The sequence below is a fragment of the Salmo salar genome, chromosome ssa09 (assembly GCF_905237065.1).
Source record: "Salmo salar chromosome ssa09, Ssal_v3.1, whole genome shotgun sequence".
NCBI lineage: Eukaryota > Metazoa > Chordata > Actinopteri > Salmoniformes > Salmonidae > Salmo > Salmo salar.
In genome coordinates, this window is record NC_059450.1 from 129,375,535 (window position 1) to 129,387,569 (window position 12,035).

Genomic DNA, 12,035 nt, shown 5'->3' on the forward strand with positions numbered 1-12,035 from the left:
ACAGTGCATAGCGCGTAAAAATCGTCTGTCCTCGGTTGCAGCACTCACTACCGAGTTTTAAACTACCTCTGCAGCACAAGAACTGTTCGTCGGGAGGTTCATGAAATGGGTTTCCATGGTCGAGCAGCCGCACACAAGCCTGAGATCCCTATGCGCAATGCCAAGCGTCGGCTGGAATGGTGTGAAGTTTGCCGCCATTGGACTCTGGATATTAATGCCCGTGATTTTGGAATTAGATGTTTGATGAGCAGGCAATTTGGTCATGTAATGTGTATATACAGAACCAGTCAAAGGTTTGGACACGCCTACTCATTCAAGGGTTTTTCTTTATTTTTTGCTATTTTCTACATTGTAGAATAATAGTGAAGACATTAAAACTATGAAATTACACATATGGAATCGTGTAGTAACTAAAAAAGTATTTGAGATTCTTCAAAGTTAGCCACCCTTTGCCTTGATGACAGCTTTGCACACTCTTGGCATTCTCTCAACCAGCTTCATGAGGTAGTCACCTGGAATGCATTTCAATTAACAGGTGTGCCTTGCTAAAAGTACATTTGTGGAATTTCTTTCCTTCTTAATGCGTTTGAGCCAATAAGTTGTGTTGTGACAAGGTAGGGGTGGTTTACAGAAGGTAGCCCTATTTGGTAAAGACCAAGTCCATATTATGGCAAGAACAGCTCAAATAAGCAAAGAGAAACGACAGTCCATCATTACTTTAATACATGAAGGTCAGTCAAGCGTCGGCTGGAAGAGTACATAAAAAAGAGTATATCATTCCAGTCACCTGATGTTGGCTGTCCTGGAGGCAGGAGAATTTAGAACAGGCACGTAATCTAAGATTTTAGAATGCATGAATAAAGTCTTCCATTTATCCCCAATCATAGAAAATACAGTAGATCTATTCAGTCAAGCAAAGAAAAAGAAGTGAAGTCTACAAAGAAGAGGAACACACACACACCAGTCTCCTTTTCAAGTTTGAATGTAAAAACTGTAACATAGTACCGAGGACACCTCCCCTGGTCACACCATTCATTTGTTGGTGTTTTACTACCACCTGGTGGCTTCATTGTAGACAAAGTAATAATAGTGTTTTTGCATAAGACGGAGGTGTATTCATTACGGAAACCGTTTATTGTTTAAGAACCAAAAACGGAAGCAAACATAACAAAACGAGAGCTTCTATTGAACAAATTCAGCTAGGTCCCGCCCCGTTTGTTCCGTTTGCTTCCGTTTAAGAAACGTTTTGCAACCGATTCTGCGTAATGAACACGCTCCAGCGTGATCAATGGAAGATGGCGACGCGAGTCCTTCAGAGATTTGGCAATGGCCTGAATCAGGCAAAAAACACGGCCCAGTCAACAGGACAGACCGTCGTTTTATCCAGGTGTGACTATTATTACTTTGCACGTTTAGGATTTAAAGCGTTTGGGTTCTGACTTTTGTTCCATTGTCGATTTTGGAGAATAGAGGCTCCCACTGACTCATCTATGCTGCAAGTGTGCAGGAGTGAACCTGAACATATGACTGCTAGCAAGCTAGCATAAATAGCTAGCCAGTCAACTATTGGCCTGTAGTCTATTTGATAAGCTACATATTAGTGCACCTTCTAATTTGAGCTATTCTAAAATGGTTGCATTCTTGAAGTTAATGCACGGCATACCCAGTTACTAGTGAACGTGTCTGTCTAATAGTGAATAATTATTACACTTGCTCAAGGTCATTATTATAAAGGTAGGGCTACTGTTGTGGATATACACAACATGACCAAAAGTATGTGGACACCTGCTCATCGAAGATCTCATTCCAAAGTCATGGGCATTAATATGGAGTTGGTCCCCCCTTTGCAGCTATAACAGCCTCCACTCATCTGGGAAGGCTTTCCACTAGATGTTGGAACATTGTTGCTGGGACTTGCTTTCATTCAGCCACAAGAGCATTAGTGAGGTCGAGCACTGATTTTGGCCATTTAGGCCTGGCTCGCAGTCGGCGTTCCAATTCATCCCATAGGGGTTCGATGGGGTTGATATCAGGGCTCTGTGCAGGCCAGTCAAGGTCTTCCACACCGATCTTGACAAACAGTTTCTGTATGGACCTCGCTTTGTGCACAGGTGCATTGTCATGCTGAAACAGGAAAGGACCTTCCTCAAACTGTTGCCACAAAGTTGGAAGCACAGAATCGTGTAGAATGTCAGTGTATGCTGTAGCATTAAGATTTTGCTTCACTGGAACAAAGGGGCTTAGCCCGAACCATGAAAAACAGCTCCAGACCATTATTCCTCCTCCACCAAACTTTACAGTTGGCTCTATGCATTGGGGCAGATAGCGTTCTCCTGGCATCTGCCAAACTCAGATTTGTCCGTTGGACTGCCAGATGGTGAAGCGTGATTCATCACTCCAGAGAACGCGTTTCCACTGCTCCAGAGTCCAGTGGCGGCAAAAACTTTACACGCTTGGCATTGTGCATGGGGATCTTAGGCTTATGTGTGGCTGCTCGGCCATGGAAGCCCATTTCATGAAGCTCCCGACGAACAGTTCTTGTGCTGAAGTTGCTTCCAGAGGAAATTTGCAACTGAGCGCAGACAATTTTTACATGCTACACGCTTCAGCACTCAGCAGTCCCGTTCTGTGAGCTTGTGTGGCGGCGTTGCTCCTAGAAGTTTCCACTTAACAATAACAGCACTTACAGTTGACCGGGGCAGGTCTAGCAGAACAGAAATTTGACTAACTGACTTGTTGGAAAGGTGGCATCGTATGATGGTGCCAGGTTGAAAGTCACCGAGCTCTTCAGTAAGGCCATTCTACTGCCAATGTTTGTGTATGGAGATTATGGCTGTGTGCTAGATTTTATACACCTGTCAGCAACTGGTGTGGCTGAAATAGCCGAATCCACAAATTTGAAGGGGTATCCACATTTGTGTGTGTATATATAGTGTAGCTTACTATATTTTGCTTGACATTAATTTACTATGTTACTACATCAGCATTTCTTTACCTATGTGTAGTCAATGATACATCGTTTTTATTTGAATCATTTTTTCTTCATAAGCACCATGATTGCGCGTGTGTACTGTATGTGCAGCAGTGGTAGTCTGTGGCAAGCTGTAACTGTCAATGCTTGTTGTTTACTTTGGAAACAGCCAGAGACATGCAAGAAATGGTCCTGCATGTAGGAAACTAGTGTGCATTTTCCCAAACATTGTGTGTAGGCAGCTTGGGCATCAACATCATACAGTGCATGTGTTACTGTTATTATTCTTAGATAGACCTTGCTGTCATAATTCACCTGTAGAGAAATGTGGGATACATGCATGTGCAGATCTGACTTCCAACTCACTACTCAGCAGTGAAATCCTTTGCTGCAGGAATAGATGAGTCACTTACTTCATAAGATGTCTCCGTTCACATGTGTATTAACACTACCATCTATTTTTTTTCTCCAGGGGGTTGTCAGCGTCAAACCATAGGAATCGTGAAGACAGCTGGTTCAAGTCGCTATTTGTGCGTAAAGTTGATCCCAGAAAGGATGCCCACTCCCACTTGCTTACCAAGAATGAGGAAAGCAACCTCTACAAAATCCAGTGTAAGTTGTGCTTTACTGTAACTTGTTCACTTTAATTCCAAATGGCTTTTTATATTTCAGAGTTTTGAGTGCAGTGTAATAAGCATAGTGTAGTAATGTGTAGTTACAATACTTGTTTCACTGTACTTACAGACCTTGACTGTAATGTAAAAGTGTGACCAATTTAACCCCTTCCAACACAGAGGGCACTATGTCTAATAGAGCTTGTTCTGTTACAGTCCATAACGTGAAACCAGAGTGCCTGGATGCCTACAACCAGCTTTGGTAAGTAGAATGGACCTTGTTTCAGTCTAGGCCTTTATACCTGAAGCCGCTCAAGTAATAGCCATAGTGAGGGTAGTACTGTCCCAAATGGTTGTTTAATTTGGTTGTTGAGTATGTGTGATATATAAGGTAAACAGTAGTATTAGCTGGGATATTATGACTGCACAGCTGGTGTCACCAGTGGGTTGTGCACCATTACAGAAAAAACACATGCTTTCATGTGTGGAAAATCACATGACGTGAAAATGTGTCTTTGGAACACATGTTCTCACATGTTGCCACGTTATCAAATTAACGTCACATAAGATCACGTGAAATTCATGTGATTTTTCCGTAAGGGCAGAGTTTAGCCAAAATGTCTTCTATTCCTGTGATGCAATTGACACACTGACATGGCAACAGTGTGTAGAATAATTTATCTATGCTCATACTTAAGATGACCCAGTCATAATAACCTTTTACTTATCATATAATCTGCACAACTGGTTTAGACACAGAAGACACAGCCAAAATGCCTATTTTAAACATTTGGGATGGGGATTGTTATAGAACATTTATATTTAGCTGGGAAGTGTATGTTGAAGTCCTAAGAGAAACCTGACAAGAAAGCTACAGTGGTGTCTGTGCTAACATCAAATGATTGCATCCAGGCATCAATAATAAGTTAATCTGTTATAGTCATAATAAGTCACATTTTTAGTATTATATATCAAACAATTATTATAAGGGGAAAGGGCGTACCTAGTCAGTTGCACAACTAAAGGCATTCAACCAAAATGTGTCTTTGGCATTTAACCCAACCCCTCTGAATCAGAGGTGCGGGCTTTGGCATTTAACCCAACCCCTCTGAATCAGAGGTGCGGGGGGCTGCCTTAATCGACTTACACATCATCAGCACCCGGGGGGGCAGTGGTTGTTGGGGGTTAACTGCCTTGGTCAAAAGCTGAACGGCAGATTTTCCCAGCTTGCTGGCTCAGGGATTCGAACCACCGACCTTTCGGTTACTGGCCCAACGCTCTTAACCGCTAGGCTCCCTGGTAGAATGTGTTTGTTATTGTTTTCCCTTGACAGTGAGGAGACCCTGCCATCTATCCATAATGATAAGTACTATCCCTGTGAGCTGGTGGGTACCTGGAACACCTGGTATGGAGAGCAAGACCAGGCCGGTAAGAATGCTGGCAGCAGAGTACACACTCCTCCACTTTCTATTCTAGTTGAACTGCACATTCTCTGGAATTGGCACACCTGTAGGGATATGCAACCTTAGTTCAGGAGAAATGGCCTTCATTGAACCAGTCTCGCACATTTTCGAAGTGATATGATGACTCAATTAAGTTGGCGTTACACCCACCTGGCAATAATAACAAAGCCTGCGAACATTAGTGCTGAGCGATTAACCGAAATGTTGGTTATTTTTTGTTTCTTAAACAACTAATCACAGGAGGTTGGTGGCACCTTAATTGGGGAGAACAGGCTCGTGTTATTGACTGGAGCAGAGTATGTGGAATGGTAACAAATACATCAAACACATGATGTACAGGTGTTTAATGCCATTCCATTTGCTCCTTTGCAGCCATTATTATGAGCAATTATCCCCTCAGCAGCCTCCTGTGCAACTAATTGACGAATGTTAGTTCAATTCTTTGAATACCATTTCATTAGCTTTTTTTCTGTGAGCTCAATGCGCACATCGCACAGGTTCTCTAGAGTTAATTCAGACCCAGCCTGAACTGTGCTATGTAGTAGGGAGTTGTAGTTTCCAACAGGCCAATATTCTACATAGTTTAGTGCCAAAAACATGGTTATTAACTAAAATGACCATAATCCATTGTGCATATACTTGGCCGGTCTGTTTCTTTTACGCCTGCTACAGAAGAGAGAATAATGCGCAATCGCGAGGTGATATAGAGAGCAGCTGTTACCTCAAAATACATGATATAAGTGATTAATAGTTGGTATTCAGCAGTCATAAAAGGATGCCTTATTTACTTTGAAGAACTACAAAATAATGATTTTGTCAGAAAGCATAGGCAGCAGCTCTATAGAGATGAGATGTTGACTTGGAATTAAATAAAGTAATCAAATAAAACAAATGTAATATACACAACAACTGAAGTAATGGGCAGTCACTACCTGCTTATCACTTAATGGTTATTAAGTAATAAGAAGTAATGGGCAGTCACAACCATCATGGGACTATTAATTGTTTTATTCTGTGTTGTTACAGCAATCAACCTAAATAATCGAAAACTGCGATTATAGTTTTTATAGTCGAACTGAAACCAAAGCGACCTCAAAAAGCACTAATTACTCAGCACCTGCAGACATCTACCTTTCTAGGACCAGTGTTGCTTAACCCCAGCCTACCCATGTCATGTCTACACATGTTGTCCATAGTTACCTGGCTGTTGGTTTTTCGTTACTGAAATAATGCCCTTACACTTATCAGAAGGATTATGTATATGTCTCTGAATATGCTTATTATTGCTTTGCAAAATAATTGCTGTTGTGTGTTTTTCCAGTCCATATGTGGCGGTATAGAGGAGGATACCCAGCTCTGACTGAGGTCATGAGCAAACTTAGGCAGAACAAGGTAACAAACTGTTCCATGACTGTCAATTCCTCGCCAGCAGCATCTAGAAGCCTTCACTTTGAATATAGCTTCATATGCTAGTATTGTCTGAGGTTGCCTGTCACATTAACTCATATACTGGGTGGCCAACCTTCCTTCTGAAGAGCTACTGGGTGTGCTGGCTTTTGCTCCAGCCCTACTATAACCCCTGGCTTATAATCTACAGCTAATGAACCCCTCTCTAGATAGACAGTGCGGTATCATATGTGCTTCTTGATGTGAGGTTGACACCCAGATTGACGTTCATCCACAGGAGTTCATGAAGTACCGGGAGGAGAGAGGGAAGATGCTGTTGTCTCGTAGGAACCAACTGCTCCTGGAGTTCAGCTTCTGGAATGAGCCCATCCCCAGGAAGGGACCCAACATCTACGAGCTCAGGTCCTACCAGCTCAGAGTGAGTACTGAATGACTGAACCTTATTAACCATAGCACTACTAGGGGTTTAGTTTAGGAGGGTGCTACATTGCTGAACAAATATGAATCACCATCAGATAATGCAAAAGGTGGGCAATTGTTGACATAAACATTGGAGAGTTTTTGCATGCTCTATGGAAACATTATGCTCATAAATGTAGGCCTATATTGCAATCCATGTGAAAGGGACATTATGATTAATTTTGAATCTTGGAGGAAATTGTGTCACACACTTTGATATTCCTGTAAAATACAAAACCTTTTTTCTCATGTTTCCTTTTTTCCAGCCTGGCACCATGATTGAGTGGGGTAATTACTGGTAAGGCAATCTGATGACATTTGAATTACTCATCTTTACTTCATGCATATAGTTTATTTTTCGGTTAACACTTTCTTCCCCACTTTCTCCTTAATAAAAGCTATTCCAGAGAGACACTATTTTGATACTCTGTTAGATCCCAGAGTGCACAGGATTTAAAGGGAGATTATACTATTGTCCTTGCTATTTTCAGATTGAATTTAGTTGTTTACTTTCAACAGGAGCCTATGAGCCTGGATGACTCCATTCTCAGGTTTATGTTGCAAACGTTTGTTTATGACAAATATTCAATATTTCAATGTTAATTAATTGTTCTGAATTCTTCAAACTTGTCTGCCAAAATAAGTTTAATTTGTGATTGTGCGTACTCTCTTATTTGATTCAGTAATTGATCAGAATTATTCATTCTAATTGGGGAAAATGTCTTCTTTTTTTTCTTTTTAAGTCATGCCACATTGTTAAAACAACATGAATTAAGTCAGTATGATTTGGCTAATCAAAATTACTGTACATGATGTAGATTCGATGGCTAATGGGACTGGTTCAGAGCCAATAATGAAACATCTCCAACCCCACGCCATACAATTAGCAGTCTCAATGCATGAGTACGTCCAATCCAACTGTCTGTATAGCCAACCGGTTCTGCCAAACTGGAATGATAGTTTAAGCAAGTTCAATCAAACCGTATGAGTAGTCAAATGAGTGTCCAAACAGTCAACATTGGTTGAGACACCACATGCACAGTAGTCCATTATAATTGTATATGGCTGCTGTGCTCGCCTCTGACAGGTCAACATGACAAATAAGAATATGTTCTTAATTGAATACCTGTATAAAGTAAGGTTAAATAGATATACAAATTATAATCTGCATGGGGTGGCATTGAGTAAATGTGAGGATGAAGCATTGGTTGTGGGGGAGTGTTGTGACTGATGCTGTGATTGGCCTTGTTGTTTTCCCAAGGGCCAGAGCTATTGGCTACCGCCAGCACAATAGTGAGGCTGTCGGAGGGTTCTTCTCCCAGATCGGAAACCTCTACATGGTGCACCACCTCTGGGGTGAGGCCAGGCAGACCAGCTGTATCGCTCCTCTCTCCTTTCCTCTCGTTCATTCACACAGATCTAACATTCTTGTAGCCTCTCGTACTAGGCTTTAAGGCTATCTTATATACAAAGCTGTTATTCTTTTTCTAAAAGAAGACTTAACAATTTTATAATAGTGTTTCATTGTTGATTTCAGCTTACAAAGACCTTGAGGCCAGAGAAGCCACAAGGAATGCAGCTTGGCAACATGAGGGTTGGGATGAGGTTGTGTATTATACAGGTCAGCAAAATCAGTTATGAAGTGTACTTTCACATAGTGTGCACACTTTTTAAATGAAAAAACAATATGAATTACTTTGAACTCTCATCTGATCATGTATCTCTGTTTCAGTTCCTCTCATTCAGCACATGGACTCCAGAATCATGATCCCAATGAAGGCTTCCCCGCTGCAGTAACCTGAGAGAACACAGAAGGCCGAACGCCAAACCTCACCTGTTTTAAATGTAACAAAAAGTAAAAAAATCTCACTGCCTTGGTCTCAACCTCTAGTTAATGTTGCCAACCAACCCCCTCTGATTTGGTTTGCCTTTACTTTACCCATTTCTGACTTTGCACCAGCAAGCAATATTTGGTACTCAAAAACATCACTGAGACACAGGAGGTTAAAGTATCATCGTACCCCATCTTGAAACTGTTGGCTAAAATACTCTTGATAATTGGAAGAACTGTAAGGCACTGGCACGAGAGCTCAACACTGGTTTTTTGTCCTTGGGAGACAGGATGGGGAAAATCAGCATATTGAAACCTCCTGATAGTGGTTGGGTGGAGAACTGATGTCTAACATACTGGGTCATATTAACACTGGTCACTTGGCCACAGCTGATCTAGTATATATTTTTTTAGAACCAACCAAAGTGCTGCTTTGGAAAGAAGGCTAGCCTAGCAGTGTGTTCTGTTTTTGCAGTGAATAAGAAATGGGCAACTGGGGCACGACTTGACAAAAAAAAATCACTATAGATGCACAATGTGTAATTTAGCGGTTATTTCGTTTATTTAATGTAAATATATGAATCACATTGTTGCATTGTAAAATTACGCTTTTGGATGAAATCTGATCTAAGAAATGCTGTTACAGATTAAAACAGTGCTAGAAAGACAGTCCAAATGGCAAAAGTGCATTGTTGCTGTATTTTGTCAGAGAATATCTACTTAATGGTCAATTATGTAACTTTTATGACGTGAAGGCACTGAGCGGGATTATTTCTTCTTGGGATAATTTCTGTATTGTACTGTTAGACATTTACTGCACTGCTGGAGCTAGAAACACAAGCATTTCGCTGCACCTACTTTAACATTGCTAATCTGTGTACGCGAAAAATAAACTTGGATTTATTTGAGAACTGGTATGATGAATACAGAGCTAGAGCCCATGCCTATTAACCCTAAATGTCTTCTGTGAATTTTTAAGTACATGTATTGATTGCAATCATGGGCATTCTCTCCCATCTGCAATAAGCTTGACGTGTTGTTATTCAACTGGTTTAGTGAACATGACTTGTTTTAAACTTGTGGAGAAAATCTTGTCCAGTTTTATCAGATTTAACATGTTTTCAGTTAGGCATAATGAATAATCTATTCTGTAGTGTTAAACCACAAGGCTAATATTATCATGGAACATTTCTGTGCCCAGGTACAACTACCAATGTACTGAAATGAAAGTCTAATTGTGGAGTCATGCTGCTACTCATTATGATTTTAAAAGATGTTTAAGGGTTGATAGTAGCATGCCTCATACTAGTTTTTATTCCCTGATTTACAGGGTATTTATGAATGGTGGCAAGAATTGTCAGCACAAAGTTATACAAAGAGAAACTGTGGTAACTGTGGAAATTGCTGCCCTTTGTTGCCGGACTATGTGCTAGCCAGTACAATATGGATGTGTTTGTCATTATTTAGTGGATGGTACCATGAGTCTGACAAAGAAAACAAACAATTAAATGAACACGCACACTCAGAACTGCATTTTACACTTTAACTATTATTAGTGTCAATAGCAAATTTAAAACATGTATAAATGCACATTTGATGGCACATATTGTAAAATGCAGTAGTTGTATTATCCTGACCACTAAAGCATTGAAATGAGGACAAAACCACAAAAGTGCAGTTTAAAAACATCCAGGATTGGGGTCAATTCAATAAATTCTGGAATTAAACAAATACTGAATTGAAATGGAATTGACTCCAACCCTGCTCAAATCCCTCCAAAAAGAATAACATTTGGTTAACCTGATTTTTTTTAAAAAATTATATTCTCTAGTAGAAAAATCAACAAGGGTCAAACCCAAGAAGACACTATTGTTGTGGAAACATTCTAATACATTTTTTTTTTTTTTTTTTAAATCTATTGACTGGAGGAAGAAAAAAAAGTGTGCGCTGGATAAAACCATAAAAGGCACACCATTAGGTGAAAATAAAACACTGATGTTAGCATTAGTAACAATAGTTGTAAGAGGTTTCAGGTTTGTATGGTATTTCTTTAAATCTTCTCCAGTTCTTTTAGCAACTCTCCAAAACTTGTGACGTACCACAAACTTTTCTCCTTTACTTGCTGCCTGACCACATTTCCACCAAATCCAATGAATGCATTCTGAAAAACAAAACAATGTGCTGAGGAAAATTGCTTAAAAGGCAACCAGTGTCCATTATTCCAGTGTTACTTTACATTATAGCTGCTTTTAACACCTGACAATCTGGTACTGGGTTGTATTCATTAGTCGCAGACCGTAGCAAAACGTTTTGCAATGTACACTTGAGTTTCTATTGGACAAATTCAGCTAGGTTCCTCCCCGGTTCGTTCCGTTTGGTTCCTAGTGAATACACCCCTGTAATTGTGTCTTTGAAAAAGGCACTTAATAATTAACTCCTCCACAGGCACTGCTCTGCTGTTAACACTGCTCCACCTAAAATGTGTTGTGTGTGTTTCTGTGGTGTCTATGAGTGTTGGGAGCAGAGAAAAAAATACAAATTTCATTCACAAGATGGATAAAGTATTCTATGACCGAAAGCCGGAGATTACATAAATAACAGCTTTAAATACTAGCTTGTCACCTGTCTTTAAGTGTATTGACAAGAAAACACTTACTGCAGGGGGACAGGCCTCCAGGTCTGTGGCTCCATCGCCAATCATCACCATGTTCTTGAAGCCGTGCTTCTCCTTGAGCATGCTGATCACCTTCCCCTTCCCATTACTCTCAGATGTGGGCTGGGTCTCGTCAAAGCCAGCATACTCACCTAGGAGGAAAATATTACGGTTTGAATTAGTAAAGAATTCCTCCCTGTAGAGGCCAATCGACTGCTTGCTTGGCTGAAACCAGCCCTCTGAAGTTCAGTTCAAGTTTTATTAAGTACAGTAAAATGTTTCACTTGCAAGTGCTACCCAACAGTGCAGTAATCAATATCAAAATAGTATAACTAATGCAAATAAAAAATATACAGTACCAGTTAAAATTTGGCACACCTACTTATTCAAGGGTTTTTCTTTATTTTTCCTATTTTCTACATTGTAGAATAATAGTGAAGACATCAACACTGAAACAACAACACACAACCCAAAAAGTGTTAAACATGAAAATATATATTAGAATTTTAGATTATTCAAAGTAGCCAGCCTTTGCCTTGATGACAGTTTTGCACACTCTTGGCATTCTCTCAACCAGCTTCATGAGGTAGTCACTTGGAATGAATTTCAATTAACAGGTGTGCCTTGCTAAAAGTTA

At 40.2% G+C, this 12,035-nt stretch overlaps 1 protein-coding gene and 1 long non-coding RNA gene across 2 annotated transcripts; one reads left to right on the forward strand and one right to left on the reverse strand.

Annotated features, from left to right (window-relative positions):
• The first annotated feature begins 1,282 nt into the window (after positions 1-1,282).
• On the forward strand, positions 1,283-8,764 carry nips2 (NipSnap homolog 2). Its single transcript, NM_001140797.1, has 10 exons — positions 1,283-1,387; positions 3,444-3,583; positions 3,802-3,847; positions 4,919-5,013; positions 6,370-6,440; positions 6,733-6,873; positions 7,181-7,212; positions 8,176-8,270; positions 8,452-8,535; positions 8,647-8,764. Exons 1-10 carry the CDS (start codon positions 1,296-1,298, stop codon positions 8,709-8,711), a joined length of 861 nt encoding a protein of 286 aa, NP_001134269.1. The 5' UTR covers positions 1,283-1,295; the 3' UTR covers positions 8,712-8,764.
• Positions 8,765-10,274: 1,510 nt separating this feature from the next.
• Positions 10,275-11,642, reverse strand: LOC123744736 (uncharacterized). The gene is made up of 2 exons (XR_006771165.1): positions 11,402-11,642; positions 10,275-10,906 (listed from the first exon to the last, which is right to left on the reverse strand). It is a non-coding gene; the product is annotated as an uncharacterized lncRNA (long non-coding RNA).
• Between the last annotated feature and the right edge of the window lie 393 nt (positions 11,643-12,035).